The sequence below is a fragment of the Bicyclus anynana genome, chromosome 15 (assembly GCF_947172395.1).
Source record: "Bicyclus anynana chromosome 15, ilBicAnyn1.1, whole genome shotgun sequence".
Classification (NCBI taxonomy): Eukaryota; Metazoa; Arthropoda; class Insecta; order Lepidoptera; family Nymphalidae; genus Bicyclus; species Bicyclus anynana.
Window position 1 is genome coordinate 14,781,869 of NC_069097.1, and position 18,003 is coordinate 14,799,871.

Here is an 18,003-nt window from a genome sequence, read left to right on the forward strand (position 1 = left end):
GTTGTCCAAGATCTTTTTCAGACCAATCTTTGTGATTTGCCGGTTTTATTTTTTTGTATAAGGATTTTTAAGCAAGTATATGCATAAAATAATAAAGTTCGTACTCTAATATCATTAATTGCAGCGTATAGAAGCAAAAACATTACATAAAACATAAATAGTTTTAGGACTTGCTGGGGCAGCGGCAGACGCGTAGGAGCGGCAAAGTGCTAAAGAAAATACAGTTGTCTTGGCGCCCAATATGAGTTCTCGGCCTGGCAATATAAGATTGTGATTTTCAATTTAAAAATGATTTTATTTTTCTAGATAGTCCCCCTTGACTTCAATATACTTGGTCGAGCGTTTCTTCCCGGAAGTGAGATTCTGGAAGACTGAAAATATCAATCTACAGCTAATTCCTCCATTGCTAATTCTTCGTGCAAGATGTTTCGCACCCTTTTTTCTGATTTCCTTACTGCCTTAGCTATATTTTTCAAATTCACTTGCCTATCGTCCAAAACGATATTAAGAACTTTTGCGATGATTTCCCGTGTGGTTGCTGTTTTTGGCCGTCCTTCACGTGGATTACCTTTAAGGGACGTGCGACTACGTTTAAATTCTGCTGCCCACTTTTTAACAATTGACATGAAAGAACAGAGTCCCCGTACTCTAAGCCTTTTATCAACTTCAGATCAATTTCTTTAGGAGTTAATCCAACCAAAACAAACAATTTTATCACCGCACGATATTCAAGTTTATCTGTTTTCACACTAAAGTCGTGTACTGTAAAAATTCGTGTGAGCGAACAAGTTGAAACTTGCCGTACGAACTAATTAGAGATGCATCTAGACAGGATTTTTTTTCCTACTAGGAATGCTCTATCTGTGTAAAGCCTAGAACTTTTCGCCCCGCTCTAGTACCCATGCCTTTTTTATTATTTTAGATATACCTTTCGTGTTTTGTGTTTACTTAAACTTTCTTCAGTTTTAAGGTTTGTAGGATAAGACCTAAAAATTATTCAATCACGCAGGTAGAAATCCAATTGTAAAAAGGTAAAAACACATTATGTATGTAAGTAAGTACGTGAAATGAAGCGTTGTTATATTAAGTAACGTTTGTTATAATTCAAATTTTTTTAATTCCGGAACCCAGGACCTCTATAATTAAAATCCATATAGGCTAACCACTGAACGAACGTGATTTTTTACGATTTATTGACATGCACGACAAAGATTAAGCTCAGATAGTGTGTCCCGAAATACACGTGGACGAAACTCGTTTAATGAAATAAATATAGATGACCTTTTACTGTTTATTACGTCACGTTATCACTTTATTATAACAACTGATAATTTATAATGTAAATAAATACGACGTAATAAGATATGAACACATGAAACACGAACATAAAAACCGGTAGGTCAATTGGTTATCCTAAAAATGACTTAATTGGACTTTCAGGCTAGTAGGTACTGCGAGTATTTAGAGAAATAGGTGAGTACTTAGTGTTTTTCATTTTAAATCATAGAAAACAAAAAAAAAAAAAAATAAAAAATAAAAATATAAAAAAAAAAAATATAAATATAAAAAACAGTTATTGTGTGGTCCGTGGGCATTCAGCCATCAATGAAGTCAAGTTCAATAAAAGAACTTGTTCTTCTAATACCGAGAGGCTGCTGGCAACCCACTTTGCTTACGTGTGATGCTACTTTAATGTTTTATATCTTTTAAAATTCAAAAGATTTATAAATACTCACGTGTAAAAAAATCTTTACAAAGCAGCATTATTAGGTGTATGCAATATACATACCTACTCCTGTACCCTATATGTAGGTATAATATATCCTATAGGTACGTATATAAGTGTTTTGTGTGAACGAACTTTAAATTTGAAATGGTTTAAACATTACAACCACGCGCCTTAGTTATCAATTATCATAAACTTATGCTAGTGTCAAAGTATCAAGATTACAAATTCGTAATCTAATTTAAATTATTCAATTCACTAGTAGTTACGCTGTCTCACTGTAAACTTGTGTAAAATAGTAACATAATGGTGGTAAAAGGTAGCTTTATTCTAAATATAATAATAATATTTATAATTATTTAAAAAATAAATCAACAATAATGAGAATGGCACTATTTTTAACGAAAACGCAAAGTTATTTCATGCACAAGTTCATCAATAATCAATAAATCGGAATATACTTTAATGAAAATATATGTCACAGTTACTAGTAAATACTCGTATCTTCTAAGAATTATCTTCATTTCCGTTAAAAACTAAAATTGCAAAGAAATTATATGAAAGCTTAACACCGCTAATGTTAAAGGTTGTATATTCCATGTATCAGTTTCCAGGTATTGCTCTACTATAATTGGCAGGAGATACTCAAGTGCTTTGCCAAAATGCGATTTTGTACCAAACAAGTATTATGTAAGTTATCGCTTTTTAAAACAAAATAAATATGAATGAATATCTCTAGTTAGAGAGCTGGAAAATTAAATTTTTTAAGTCTTAATCTTTTGACTACTTTTCTTAACTGTTTCAAAATCGTGACATTTTTAGTAAAGTGATTCATTTGTAGTAAACGGTTTTATCATTTTTTTCCAGGGTCCATCATTCCAGGAAACAGAGAGGATAAAATCCGTGAACATACCGCCAGTTATGTTCAACTTATACAAAAAACCATTGGTGATCCACCAGGGTCACATGCAGTGGTTGTTCGATCACCAGGGCAGGCGGTACCTTGACCTTTTCGGTGGCATCGTCACTGTATCCGTGGGGCATTGTCATCCGTGAGGAACTATATTTTTCAACTCCCAACATAAAAGTAATACGCTTATGTTGTGACTACATAGGTACAATTTATGTTGTGTCTAAGTATTTGTGTGTAATTTTCAAATAATTTGGACGCGGCTTTGTTTATAGTAACCTGATTAGTAAGAATTCGAGAAAACATTCTTAGATTATTTAGTTTACACACACGCAGCAGGTTTAGCAGGTATTTACATGTAAAACCAATTATCTCGTACTCGTAAGATATTATAACATTTTTATATTTTGTGTAATTATCAAGTAAAACACAATGGCGGTTGAACTCAGACTGATTTATTAACATACGTTGATGACATAAGTTTTGTGCTTACCCTCATAATATTTCATATACATTACATTTTGAAACAAGTAAATTCTTACACTAAAGCCATACTCGATGTGCACTGTTTACTAACAAAGAAATAAGAAATGAAGGTAGATAATTTATAACATATTTACGATGTATTGGTTCTAAGCTTATTAACTTTATTTTAATTAATTTAAGAAAAAGTTTATTATAATTATTATTAGGTGTAAAATGAGTCCCAATTTATACCCTCATTTTAGATTTGTTGTTGGTAAAGAGTGCACATCAGTATGGCTTCATAAGTATTATCGACTGTTGATGGTTTAAAAAAACTAGTTTTAATTGTTAGTTGAAAACCCTTTTTTTATATTAGATACTGTTTAGTGAAACTATAATATACTTTACAAATCGCAAAACTTTAATATTGTTTACAAATGGCAAGACTATAATTTTTGCTATTTGTTTACAATTTAGAGTTAAGTTTAAAAAATATTATATTTTAAGCTAAAGGCGTACACAGTAAACACAATAGTAGGTGTTCTGTAGTCAGTTTTCACACCTGTCTCGAAAATTCACCTTATTCATCTATTTGTACACACACACTGCGGGGTGTAGACCTTGATTCTTAATAAGTAAGGCGGATATTATGATTACAGGATAGAGTAGGCTTGAGCCCTGCTATGGGTTAATATATTTTAAATTGGCTGGTGATAATGGTACTGTTTATTTATATTTTAGGAAAGTATCAGCAGCACTACATAAACAAATCGACACACTCTGGCACACCACTAATATCTATAGGCATCCCCGCATTTATGAATACGTCGAGAAATTAACAGCCAAGTTTCCTGGTGATTTAAAGGTAAACCATTTCATAAATTTAACAATTTTATCTGTTCGTAGAAAAAAATGCATTTAGTGGTCTTACTTTTAGGTGCAGTGTTACATTTTTTTGTAAATTACTGACTGACTATTAAAATGAAACAAACTTTTTGATCCACTTTAGCGGTTAGCCTGTTTGCTTTTGGACCGACGAGGTCCTGTATTCAAGTGTTCCAAGACATTCTTAGTAAAAAATGAGCTCGGAGTTGGTGATACTTAACCGCTATGTCCCAATTCCCGGATAGCAAGTTAAGCCGTCAGTCATGGTCTTTTAAGTATAACATCTAAATATTAATCGTTTAGAAAATCAATACATTACTATCCCGAGTAAACCCGAGTTGGAGCAGAATGGTGTGTCTAATTCAAATTCTGTAGATGATATAAGGATAGAAACCTGGCCCTATACTAGACCAAATATGCTTATAACGATGTTAATATTATTCTCGTAGGTGGTCTACTTAGTGAACAGTGGCACAGAAGCAAACGATCTAGCCATACTTCTGGCCAAGGCGTATACAGGAAACCACGATGTTATATCCCTGCAGAGTTCTTACCATGGTTATTCCAGCGTCATGATGGGCCTGACAGCACAACAGGCATACCGCGCCCCAATACCTGTGCCCGCTGGAATTCATCATGTAAGGAATGCTGTCATTTTTAACCGCCAAAATAGGAGGCACCATTATTAAGCAAAATTGTTTTCCATATGCATTTGCATTAGATGTTCTAAAAGATTTATTTTTTATCATTTCTAGTAGAGTTATAAATTCGTTTTAATTACTTTTTAGATAGATAACATAAGTTATCCTTAGAATGAATTTTTAGATAACATACATAAATATGAGTTGCCATTGCCATTTTCGTGGACAGAGGAATGAGTTGAATTAACTTGCACCTTGTAACTCTTTTAAGTAAACCCGCTTCCACCTTAGTACATAAAACTACGGGGCTCTGCGTCTCTAATAAGCAATGTATGCAGTTAAACAGTTGAAAATTTTGGTTTTCTCTCTCAATCTCAACAGGCAATGCTGCCCGATCCCTACAGAGGTATTTGGGGTGGTTGCAGAGACTCACTATCTCAAGTGCCTAATTCATGTTCTTGTATTGGTGATTGTGATACTTCTGACAAATATATCCATCAGCTTAAAGAGGTTAGTAGCACATTCATATGATCGTAAGATTTTAAATCTGTTTTCTGGCCGTCTGGATTGCCTAGCTTGACTTATTCGGCTACAGATGAGAACATGAAGTTTTCATGAACACCTACACCATTGGCCCACATAGTGGGTCTAGGTGCTTAGCAAACACTGCGTTTTCCGGCGCTGTGTGGCCATACCAGCATATCAGCTTTTCCAACCATGTTTCTTACTAATAAACATTAAATTTTTGATTTCTAAAACGTCGTTAGTTTTAAACAAGAGTTGAATTGAAAATTACATTATGTTACCTATTTATATTTTGAAAATCATAGTAAATCCATCGGTGTCTTGAAACAATACAATTGAGAGTTTTTTTAGCTTTTAGAAAATTCAGTGCCAGCAGGTAAAGTGGCCGCACTCTTTGCGGAGTCCATACAAGGAGTCAATGGCACTGTACAGTTCCCCAAAGGATACATCAGAAAAGCAAAAGAACTTATCGGAAAATATGGTGGACTGTTTGTTGCTGACGAGGTAAATATGTTTATTGTTAATTAAAGATTAAAAATTTATTACTAGCCGCTCAATATTTGTCCTTCTCCTAGAGAAAATGTCTTACTCTTCCATTCTAACACATCATGTTAATTCATAATTTTCTTTTTTATACAATACGTGTATGTTAAAACATTGGAAGTATCCGTGGAATATTTGTTTAGACTAAGCGTAATACATGTTGATTTTAAGTAACCTAAGTTATAGTACCTATAAACAATATACAGGGACCTTACCACAAGCTCTTAAATCTGTAGCAATTCCAAAATGTTTCGACATTTAGCTTATCGCGTGATTGTTTCGTGACGTCATTGACAATTTCATTCACTCAATTCATACTATTTACTGAGGTAAATTTATTTATGCCCTTAAACAAGATGGACAGATATCATGATTGTTTTGGAAAGGTAAACACTGATATCGAGGTTGTTAATGCCTTTGAAGATTTTTTCCAGAATGTTCCTATCTTGTTAACTGATTCACTAGATTCGTCTGCTACGGAAGCCCAGAGACTATTAAGAGGCAATGTTAAAGAGTGCAACGTTCTTTTTGAATTTCACCACATAACTGTATCAGACATTAAAAAATCTTTCAATTTGTTAAAATTAAAAAGAACCGGAGATCTGTGGGGCATGTCAGTGAAAGTAATATCTAATATAATTGATGTCATTGCTCCCCACTTAGCCATTATTTTTAATGAATGTGTGGACTTAGGTATTTTTCCGAACCTAATGAAGCATGGCAAATTGATACCACTTTTTAAATCAGGAGACAAGTCAGATCTTAATAATTATAGACCGATTACAATATTGCCAACACTTAGCAAGGTCTTTGAAAAAATCATATTAAATCAACTTTTATGTCATTTTAATTTAAATAACTTGTTTCATCCTGAACAGTATGGTTTTACAAAAGGTCGCAATACAACTGATGCAGGGGCTAAACTTTTAAAACATATTTATGAAGCATGGGAAGGTTCTAAGAATGCTATTGGTGTGTTCTGTGATCTGTCCAAGGCGTTCGATTGTGTTGACCATAACACCCTTCTACTCAAGTTAAGCCACTATGGCATCAAAAGTGTTGCACTCGATCTCATTGCCTCTTATCTCAGTGATAGAACACAAAAGGTATGCATAAATGATATAAAGTCGCACGGTTCCACTACCATAATGGGCGTCCCACAGGGTTCAATTCTGGGTCCTTTTCTATTTTTAGTGTACATAAACGATTTACCATACCATGTCAGCGGCATATGTGAGATTGTACTGTTTGCTGATGATACATCCTTAATTTTTAAGTCCGACAGAAATAAAGATAACTCTGACGACGTAAACCGTGCCATATCGCATGTGTCGCATTGGTTCACTGCAAATAATCTACTTTTGAATGCTAAGAAAACAAAATGTATTGAGTTTTCATTGCCAAATGTTATAAAACTAGATAAGTCTATAATGATCGATGGTGAAACACTAGAAATGGAGAGTTCCACAGTTTTCCTGGGAGTGACCTTGGATTGTAAACTTCAGTGGGGTGCTCATATAGAAAAACTGTCTGGTAAACTTAGCTCAGCGGCATTTGCCGTGAGAAAAATAAGACAGTTTACTGATGTCGATACAGCTAGGCTTGTTTATTTTGCGTACTTTCACAGCGTAATGTCTTACGGTATTTTATTGTGGGGCAAGGCTGCCGATATACAATCTATATTTGTACTTCAAAAAAGAGCAATTCGAGCAATATATCAATTAAAATCACGCGAGTCCCTTCGTCAAAAGTTTAAAGAAATAGGTATACTAACAGTAGCTTGTCAATATATATATAACTGTATAATATATGTAAGACAAAATATTAATTTGTACAAACGAAAAGGAGATCTAAACCCACGTCTTACTAGACACGGGCATAAGTTAGTTATTTCTGCATATCGTCTCCAAAGAGTAAAAAAATCTTTTGTAGGTTTGGGTGTACTCTTCTATAATAAGATCCCCAAGACTGTGATGGACCTGCCAATGCATAGCTTTAAGCAATGTGTTAAAAAACATTTACTTAGTCGAGGGTACTACAACATTGATGAGTTCCTTAATGATAAAAATGCTTGGAGGCCGTTGGATCAGCTTCCACCTTCACACAGGAAGTAAAACTATAACAAATGTAAACAGTAATTGTTATCAATTGTAAATTATAATACTGTATGACTTTTTCAAAAGAGCAACTGTTGAGTTTCTTGCCGGTATCTTCTCAGCAGGACCTGCTTTCCGAACCGGTGGTAGAATCTTTACAAATAGTCAACTGACGTGTCAAAAGTGCTTGTAAACTGAGCCTACTTGAAATAAATGATTTTTGATTTTGATTTTTTGATTTTGAAAAGGCCGTACGGCCTTAGTAAACGGATTTCACGAAGGAGTTATTATGTTTTCTAGGTACAAACAGGTTTTGGTCGTATGGGTGACGCATTTTGGGGCTTCGAGAATCATGGTATTATACCAGATATAGTTACACTGGCTAAAGGAATTGGGAACGGTTTCCCTCTAGCAGCAGTGGTAACTACCAAGGAAATAGCCAGTGCTCACACCAAAGCTTCATATTTCAATACATTTGGAGGAAACCCAATGGCTGCAGCAGTGGGAAAAGCTGTTCTAGAAGTATGTCTTCTGTATTTACCGAATGATTCATCAAATCATAGCTACTGATTGCAGAAAGCTGAAATTTAGAATACAGGCTTTGTTGTTTACTGTTACCTTTTAACGGTTAAGCCACTGAACCGATTTAGAACAATTTTGGCTCAGAGATAAAAGTGATCTAGATAAATATAGGCCTAGATAAATATATTTGTTTCTGTTTCTTTTTAAAGGGAGAAAACATAATTTCTTCCGGAAGGAGTCTCGGTTGTGCACCAATAAGTATTTTAAGATGCGAAAAGACGACATCGCATTGAAAATATCAACTTAGAAGTAAATTCATTTTCAATGCGTTCGACAAAGGATCCTACTAAACTATTAATTTATCTATTCTTGCTCATAGTAATATAATCATCATGCAATGTGTATTAAAAGAATCATCTTGGTTAGCAAAGAAGAGAGAAAATTAATCTTACGTTAGTCAATTCATTTTGTGTACCTAATGATGAAATTATTACAGGTGATTGAAGAGGAAAACTTACAACAGAACTGTAAGGAAACGGGCAAATATTTTATAGAAAAGCTGATGGCGTTACAGAAAATTCACCATGTTATAGGAGACGTGCGAGGCAAAGGGTTGATGCTATCTTTAGATCTTGTTGAGCCTGGGACGAAAGATCCATTGAACAAACCCCAGTTTGCCAATATTCTCGAGATGATAAAAGACTCTGGTGCTCTAATTGGTACTGGGGGACGGTGGGGAAATGTAAGATATATTTCATCGTAATTATTCATTTTCATAATTTGAATTACTTACAGCAAGGCGTAGCTTCTCTTCATAAATGAGATTTAGAGCTTAGTGGGCGGATTACCTACAAATATTTATTATAAGCATATATTTAACTTGTTTTGGTATATGTGGGTCAAGTAAGGCTTAGGTATTTTATTCAACTTCAATTTGGTGTATGTACTCTAACTTGCGTATCTTTTGCAACAATGCAACTTTATATCATGGATTTGGTTTGATGATGAAGGCTGAAGGTCCCATAGGAACTTGTAAACTAAACAAAATTAGTAAATATTTAAATGTATTTTTCAGATTTTGAGAATAAAACCACCAATGTGCATCAATAAGGAGGACGTTGATTTTGCAATATCAGTTTTGGATCAAGCATTTAATACCCATTCAAAGAAAACAATATAAGTGTTCTTTACAAATTATATTGAAAACACTTTTCATACATTGTTCTTTTCTGTTAAATAAATAAAATTCTTTAAAGTTGGTACCTACTTAATTCAATATTGTTTTTTATTGTAAAATATTCGTCTTGTGCAGATACGATTAGGTAAAGATTACAGGTTCCTTTTTAGAGAAGGTAGAATGAATATTGTCTCCGTGTACGAAAAAGTAGCCGACCTGAAGAACAAGTGGGGTGGTTTTTTTTAAGGAAACATCAACCTATATTAATGCACTTCTTAGTTATTATAATTATAATTTAAAGACAATAAGTAAATGTTAATTACCTAGCACTGATTAATAGATACTACGTATTACCTAGTTATGGCCGATGTTGTCTTCGCTGCGTAAACGAATATTAACAATTACAAAAAAATATCGAGGTATAAAACTAATTAATTACAGTTAGGCACAATCAATTTTTTTCTATTTCAATCATAATTAATTTGGCTAATTCATTACTGATAAGACGTATATTTAACTACTAGCGGACCCGGTCTAGATTCACTTTGACTCATACACTACCCCTATCTTATTATACTCCACCCTACACCTACCCTACCCTACCCTACACCTACCCTATTTCTACCTACTCAAGCTACCCGGACCCAACCCTGCCCCTAACTTAAAATAATAAAAATAAAAACTATCTTGAAAAACCATCGTTGTAACCAGGAATATTTAAAAAAAAAAAGAATTAGCCAAATCGGTTCAGCCGTTCACGAGATTTGCACTTAGTAACACATTTAGCGATTAATTTTTTATATTACAGATTTCGGCTTGATTTCGGTCATTGAAATAACCGGTACTCTTAGAAACTTTTGTGAACAACACTAGTGACAACTTGACAAGTATTTCTTCCACGTCAATCGAGTTGGAAATAAAATTGGCGTTGTCAACTTGTCAAAAAACGAGTGTACGCGGAGGTGGCCGTCTATCTGAACTACACAATTGAAAAAGTGAACGGATCAAGTCATCTGAGAATTTATTTTATTAATCTATTAATTATATCTAGAATATAATTCAAAATGAAACTGATTTACCTCATGTTATTTGTTTTACCCGCGGCGCTGCTTTGCTTCCAAAATGGTAAGTTTCTTACTTTTCGTAGAAAGTAATGTTGAATGTACGTGGCATTACACTTACAGTAGCTGTAGATTTCGTAAAAATACTTATTTATAGCCCTGCCACCTTTGGTCGAAGTAGAATTACTAATCTACTTGTAAGGATTTCATTTAGTCATTCTATTAGAGCACCTACCCTCCTAACTGATATTGTATAACCCATTTTCGGCAGTTATATTATAACTAACTCTATTTTTATTTATATTATTATAATTTTGGCACAGTTTCATTATGTTGTACTTGGCTTATTCATTCATTTAATCATTCCATATGGAATTGTTTACACAGAGACACCTATTGCCCTTGGAACATTAGTGTTGTCTTAATATTTACATTCATAGAAAACGGTAGTGGCACAAGAAGTGCACAGAGAACTGTGACATTTTGTGCACTTATCAAGTTAGTTCCTATGTAGACATTTAACAAAATATATTAAAAAACAAAACCCTCTGACTTCGTCCCTCCATCCAGTCGAGTAGTTTTAAAGTTTATTGCAAACATGCAACAAACTTTAAAACTACTCAATTGGATTTACATCAATAGATAGTGAGAATCTTATAGGAAGATTTAGGTATATAACTTGTCCATATGTATTTTGTAATAACTACAATATTAATATACAGTATACTGTAACTTTACTATACCATAATATAAATTATAGTATTTCTTAAACAGGATAATATTTAAATCAATATAATTATATATGTTAATTTCAGTAAATAGAGGCTTATAAAACTTTTTATTGTTAATTTTTTCTCTTACAGCCAACACAATCCTAGCTAGAGCAGATGAAGACGAACTAGATGATGTAGTGGATATTGAGGGTGAAGATAATCAGGTGGTGGGTGAAGATGCTCTGGGTGATGAGGAGGATGACTCTGTGAAATCATCGCAGGATATTGACACTACTATCATGTTCATCAAACCAGTGCCCAGCTATGGAGATGCTACATTTGGTTAGTAATTGAAAATTTAGTTTTTATATAGAATGTAACAACTTTTTTTTTGAAAATTCTATCCTTAATTTTGTGTGTGTGTGTGTGTTGTGTATCTTTCAAGGTGTAATTTTCACTACATTCATGTATTTCTAATGCACTTTTACTCCTTTTAAACCTAAACTGGGTTCTTAAAATGTCCAAAAATTTTAACTTTACATATTTATTAGATTCTTTGACAAGTCAGTGTATGTTTAAACCTTTTTTTTCTGGTATTGCATTAGAAATCAACTTTATTTATTTTTGACAGACATACAAGCTGGTTTCCCAGTAGAGTTCCTAGTCGGTTTCACCAATAAAGGTTCAGAAGACTATGTGGTAGAAACCATGGAAGCATCATTCCGGTACCCCATGGACTACACCTACTACATCCAGAACTTCACAGCTCTGCCGTACTTCAGGGAAGTGAAGCCAAAACAAGAAGCCACATTTGCTTACTCATTCATCCCCAACGAAGCTTTTGCTGGTAGACCATTCGGATTGAACATTCAGTTGAACTACAAAGATGCCAGTGGAAACATTTACCAGGTTAGTTCATTTAATCCATACTAATATCATAAAGGTGAAGATTTTGTTGGTTTGGTTGAACTTGCTAATTTAAGGAATTAAAAATATTTTTTGTGTTGTATAGTCTGTTTATTGAGAAAGGCTTATATAACATTACTCCACGACAAATAGGAGTGGAAAAATATGGAAAAAATGGGATAAATTATTCCTTTTCAGTTCAAAAATCATGTATGACAGAATTGTCCTTTCAAAGTTCTAAGAAAGTCTATGGTTTTTTTTTTATTCTTTACAAGTTAGCCCTTGACTACAATCACACCTGGTGGTAAGTGATGATGCAGTCTAAGATGGAAGCGGGCTAACTTGTTAGGAGAAGCATGAAAATCCACACCCCTTTCGGTTTCTACATCGGGTTAATTATATTATTGGTTAATCAAAATTATTTGTCAGTGATAACTTTCAAGCATTGTAGATGGTATTGTAGTTTATAATCATCACAATAGACCTGAAAATAAAAACCAAAACATTTTTTCTTTCAACAGGAAGCTGTGTACAACCAGACGGTAAACATAGTCGAAGTATCCGAAGGTTTGGACGGAGAGACGTTCTTCCTGTATGTGTTCCTTGGTGCAGCCTGCGTACTTGCCTTAGTTTTGGGTCAACAAGGTTTGTCGTCTCTTGCCCGTCGTCGGTCTCCGAGATCAGCACCGAAGCCTCTCGAGACTGGAACAGCTAATGATGTTGACTATGATTGGCTGCCCAAAGAAGTCGTCAACCAACTTAGTAAGTTTTAGTGCTAAAGCTTTCTGTGACACTAGAAATACTACTGCCAAGCCCAAGCAGCATTGATGTATTACATGTTAATGGGTATTATTGGCAATGGCTTGTGAAAATATAGGCACGTGAGGATTGACACTTCTTTCATAATCAGTAAAGTGTTGGTCTTTCTTTATGTTACTTATAGGCAATGGTTTTCCACATACCATCAGATCTGCTTGGTCTGTTAATTATTACTATATAAAACATTTTCTTATTTTATTTCCCTTATTGCTTGGCTGGAGTCTATTAATTATTAACCAACTTCAAAAGTAGGAGGAGGTATCGACGCGACGCGCATGTCTTTTTTGGTTTGTTACCTCAATAACTTATTGAGATAACATTATTTATTGGCCAATTTTTAAAATTCTTATGTTGTTTTAAAGAGTATACTTCCAGATAAAAATCAGTGTAGTAATTTTGTGTTAAAATCAAAATAACAGAAATACATCTTTGAAAACGGTTCCATTTTTATGTTAAAAAGGTTATTTTCTGTTGTATATTAATTAATGATACCATCTATGATGGATGCATGATGATATGCTATAACGCTTGAGTCAATTTTGGAAAAGTATTGCTTCTAACTTGGATGAAATCTATCTATATCTGCAAAAAATTTTCTTTTCAAACATACTTTTTTAACAAACAATGTGTGATAAACGCTTAAAACAAAGCTGCAGGTTGACTTACTTGACAAACACGTAAAATTTGTAAAAAAGTTAGAATGTTTTCAAAGCGCATTAGTTTTTAGAGCACGTATACTAAGGGATGTTATAAAATATTGTCAATTTATTAATAAATTATCCCGGTTTTGTTCCAGAAAAATCTCCCAAAACGCCCAAACAGTCACCGCGCCTGAGGAAGGCGAAAAGATCTGCAGGCGACGATTAATTTTAGCATCAATTTATTTAGTTTAGGAACATCTAATAATGCCTGGATCTGGGCTATGAGTTGACAACTGGAATAGGATTGTGGTTCTACGGCCTACCAAATTTAATCGCCGATAATAATTAATTAAGATTTATTGACTTATTTTACTAAGTGATATAATATTAGGACTCTGTAGGAATAAAAGTTAAATATTTTTTATTTTACTGTTAAAATAACAGTACCATTGAATCTTAAATGGTTAAAAAGAGTAACTGCGAAGATTCAGTATTTGGTCATTCTGCAACTCGTATCTTTCAAACAGGTAATTGAGTCACTACAACGTTTCTGGTTAAATAAATAAGCCTGCTTGAAATAAACGGATTTAATTTACTAAAATAAAAAATGGCAGACACATAGATATATTGAATATGGTCTGAATATAAATAAGTGTAATATTAAATGAATATACTCGTTAAAATTGGTAGGCCAGTATTAGGTCATTATTTTTTATGAATATGAAGTCATAGTATAATCAAGTCTGAATAGATACTCATAGAAATTCAGTAAACTAGTGATGTCCTACATATTTCTTATTTCAAGTTGTCAAGAGTGAAAAAAAGTGTTTTTTATTTGCTGAGAGTTGTGAGTAAGTTATGGAACAAAATGTGTGGACGGCTTTGTGCGATTATGAGAAGACATTATTTAATTAAAATGTTACATTTTTCAATTGTGTTTCATTAGTTATCTCCTGAATGACGTTGATGTTTTGTCTAATTAGCGTTCGTTTCATAGTTTGAAATAATGTAGCGTGCAAACTATGCCATATAGCATAAACCAAAAATATAATGACCAACATACATTGTGTGACTATAAAAATATAATATAATTAAGAAATATTTTTTTTTAACTATAAATCTTTATAGGAAATATTATTCTAAGCAACAAATAAACCATGAAAATTCCATTTTCACTATTCTGTAATGTATTCAGCTTGTATATTATTATAATTTATTATTTTATTCTGAACAACAGTTAATGCAATCTAAGACGGAAGCGGACATTGTAGGAGTAGGATGAAAATCCACATTCCACACCCCTTTCGGTTTCTACCCGACATCTTAGCCGAAAGCTAAAACGCTTGGCGGTATTCGTACATAGTTTTACGAGTCGGTACAGAGTCATTATAGACAGTAGCGTGCACTTCATAGATGCAAAAATGCACTGCCTACCGTAAGGACTCATTACAAACCTATGTTGGACCACAATTTTTACTTTTAATGCATACCCTAGTTAAAAATCTTATGCACGCTACTGATTATAGATATAAGCGGTGGTACGTTTTGCCAGTAGGTAGGGTGGTAACTAACCAGGATCAAAGGCTCCCACCAGTCAGATATGTACCAATTAAGAAAACCTAAATCGGCCCAGCCGGAGATCCGAGTATCGAACCCCTCCATCCTTCATCTTGTAATTCCACCGCGCAAACCACTGCACTACAATGTGGCCATCTTTATCTGTCTGTAGTTTAACAGGTTGAAGAAGTTACTGGTAGCGGAGAGAGATTAATACTTATTAATTTATTATTTATACTATCTGTTGTAAGAGGTAAAGTTTGTGGTGTTGCAAAGGCTTCACGGGAACAGAAACTACGCGGGTGAAACCGCGGGGCGTCTACTACTACTAGTGCATAATTGCTCAGACTAATTACCATAGGACCATACCCGGTTAGCCTTGGTAAAGGTTACCCCTCTGTCAGAAGCATATGATTACGATATTCTAACGTGTAACAAACTGCGTATTTACATTAATGTGTAAGAATTACACGTGTATTTGAACGCGATACAAGTCCCAAGATAATTGGTCTGAGCATAATTGCCAATGTTAGGAGGAATCAAAGGGAGGAATTAACATTTCATCTAAATAATGTTTATGGCTTGTTACATAAAAATATTTATGTTTAAACTTTAATGATTACGACGAATTCAGTAATTTGCATGAATAGATTCAGAAATAAATTATAAACCATAGACAATCATCTACTCAATCGAAAGAATTAATACCGATCTTTAAACTGAGCACTTCACTAAACTGTCATTAATCAATGTGATATTTTTTATCTGTCAACTATTCCTTTTTCGTACACGCTTGTTGCGTTGCACGTGTATTTAAGGTTTTCGCTCGATATCTAATAAAATATGGATAAGCCCAACGTTCTCGCCCGCGTGATGAAGGTCCTGGGACGTACCGGCTCCCAAGGACAATGTACTCAGGTCAAAGTTGAGTTTATCGGAGAGACGAGCCGACAAATCATCAGGAACGTGAAGGGACCGATTCGTGAAGGAGACATTCTTACACTCCTCGAGTCCGAGCGTGAAGCTAGAAGACTAAGATAAATGGTAAGAAACCGACGTACAATGTTGTACTTACTGTATAATGTTGATGTTGCTGTGCATTGTTTTATTATAACCTCTGAAAAACAATTTTCTAAGTCCTTCTAATTTCTCTCAAGTCAGTGTGCTTTTTTAAAATCAGGAATTTCCTGGTCTTTATTTAATTAGAATTCTTAATATTTATTAGGATTGTTGCGAATGTAGACTAAATATTCATCTTTTTTTACATATTGTAAATTATTATTGTAATAGAATAACAATACTATACAAAATCTGTAACAGCCTGTGAGTATTTAAAGAAATTGCAAAAGATATGCACCTTGGGCAAAGTCGAAGTTCATTTATTGTAATCAGGCTTAGTTTACAAGCACTTTTGAAACATGATGATTTATGATGATTTAATGGCAATAATTAAAGTCGAAAACTTAGTCACTCTATGGCACATGCCAGGTATCATGCCATGCCGTTTAGAAAGGACTCGAAGTTTGATGCACACTATACCTCAGTGTACAATTCATGAGCCACAAATCTTTGTTTGTGAAGTTAGCTGCGGAATGACTATGAGTAGAAACCCATGTTACAAAAAAAGTAATGTTTTTAATTACTATATACTATACTCTATAACACCTCCATAGTTTTAAATATCTATATAATTTGTCTGTGTATTAATTATTTCTGTTTTTGTTGTTCTAGGGTTGGGCGAGTCTGCATTAGGTTAAGTTGCTTTATATGTATCTTCTATTATCTAAAATTTAATGTGAACATCAGAACCGTCAAAGATTACTTATAACTATGTAACCAGCTAATAAATGACACAAAAAATTGGTTTTTTATTTGTAATGCATAGGAAGTTCATCTAGGATTCTAGGATGCGGAAAAAATCCTTAGGTAGGATGTAACTTTCCGAGTATCTATAATGTCTAGTATTACTTTTATTTATTTATTATAGTTTATATAACATTCATGCATGTAATGCATGTTATTTGAGGCCCCGTCAGGGCATTGCAAATACTTACTTCTTACTTGTATGCTATATACATCAAAATTAGTAAATTAATAGAGGATTAAACTATAACTAATTTCAGCCATTTTTCCTTCTTAAATTAATAGATTTTGATCAGACAAACACTCAAAAACTACAGTTTGTCATTATTAGGTAATTTTAATAGCTGATTTTAAGGCCAGACCTACAGGCTAATTTACAAGAAATGCTCAATATTTCATAGCAGAACCCAAAATCTTTTGATATTAAACCACATATAGGCTTAACACTGGAGTAAAGAGACACTTATAGATAGACAGTATTGCTTTAACTTACCAATGATACAAAGATATAAGATAATAAGGATATGGAACACCCTTGGTTTGATGCGGATCCTTGGCTTCCGGGTTTGAACTGTAAAGTGCAAAAGGTATGTACTACAGGTATATACAAAATGGATATACAATATGTTCTCCAATAAGAGTTTGTTATAATTCCTCAGGGTATGCAGTTCATTTTTGCATCTATGCAAACACACCACCACTAGTCCTAGGTTGAGCTATGAACTACTGAGCTTTTGTTTATTTACAGCCTGGTGTTGGGAAGTTGGTGGTGTTTGCCCATGCCTCACAGTGCATAATAAGCTATTGGTCCCTGTCATTATTAATAATTGATAGTGTGCTTACACTATCAATTATTGGTACAGAGCTACTGTATCAACTCTTAAATTTGTGGTAATTAGTCAAATATTATTACCAGGCTGTAAGCGATACGAGTGGTGGGTCTAAGCTCCAGA

The 18,003-nt window shown here is 33.8% G+C and overlaps 3 protein-coding genes across 3 annotated transcripts; all 3 read left to right on the forward strand.

Annotated features, from left to right (window-relative positions):
- Positions 1-36: 36 nt before the first annotated feature.
- LOC112046799 (alanine--glyoxylate aminotransferase 2, mitochondrial) lies at positions 37-9,606 on the forward strand. The gene is made up of 10 exons (XM_024083599.2): positions 37-2,045; positions 2,334-2,416; positions 2,594-2,778; positions 3,843-3,966; positions 4,436-4,624; positions 5,009-5,137; positions 5,504-5,656; positions 8,092-8,313; positions 8,810-9,055; positions 9,389-9,606. Exons 1-10 carry the CDS (start codon positions 2,033-2,035, stop codon positions 9,491-9,493), a joined length of 1,449 nt encoding a protein of 482 aa, XP_023939367.1. The 5' UTR covers positions 37-2,032; the 3' UTR covers positions 9,494-9,606.
- Positions 9,607-10,418: 812 nt separating this feature from the next.
- LOC112046787 (translocon-associated protein subunit alpha) lies at positions 10,419-14,562 on the forward strand. The gene is made up of 5 exons (XM_024083582.2): positions 10,419-10,615; positions 11,415-11,606; positions 11,896-12,173; positions 12,692-12,932; positions 13,786-14,562. Exons 1-5 carry the CDS (start codon positions 10,555-10,557, stop codon positions 13,854-13,856), a joined length of 843 nt encoding a protein of 280 aa, XP_023939350.1. The 5' UTR covers positions 10,419-10,554; the 3' UTR covers positions 13,857-14,562.
- A 1,395-nt stretch (positions 14,563-15,957) lies between these two features.
- On the forward strand, positions 15,958-17,076 carry LOC112046786 (40S ribosomal protein S28). The gene is made up of 2 exons (XM_024083581.2): positions 15,958-16,231; positions 16,919-17,076. Exon 1 carries the CDS (start codon positions 16,031-16,033, stop codon positions 16,226-16,228), a length of 198 nt encoding a protein of 65 aa, XP_023939349.1. The 5' UTR covers positions 15,958-16,030; the 3' UTR covers positions 16,229-16,231; positions 16,919-17,076.
- Positions 17,077-18,003: the final 927 nt, after the last annotated feature.

Excerpts from the sequence above, each read along its gene's own strand:
- LOC112046787 (XM_024083582.2), top strand. The coding sequence starts at position 10,555 with ATGAAACTGATTTACCTCATGTTATTTGTTTTACCCGCGGCGCTGCTT. Across the intron at positions 11,607-11,895 it reads CTATGGAGATGCTACATTTG|ACATACAAGCTGGTTTCCCA; the intron begins GTTAGTAATTGA and ends TATTTTTGACAG. Across the intron at positions 12,174-12,691 it reads CCAGTGGAAACATTTACCAG|GAAGCTGTGTACAACCAGAC; the intron begins GTTAGTTCATTT and ends TTCTTTCAACAG.
- LOC112046786 (XM_024083581.2), top strand. The coding sequence starts at position 16,031 with ATGGATAAGCCCAACGTTCTCGCCCGCGTGATGAAGGTCCTGGGACGT.
- LOC112046799 (XM_024083599.2), top strand. Across the intron at positions 4,625-5,008 it reads TGCCCGCTGGAATTCATCAT|GCAATGCTGCCCGATCCCTA; the intron begins GTAAGGAATGCT and ends CAATCTCAACAG. Across the intron at positions 5,657-8,091 it reads GACTGTTTGTTGCTGACGAG|GTACAAACAGGTTTTGGTCG; the intron begins GTAAATATGTTT and ends TATGTTTTCTAG.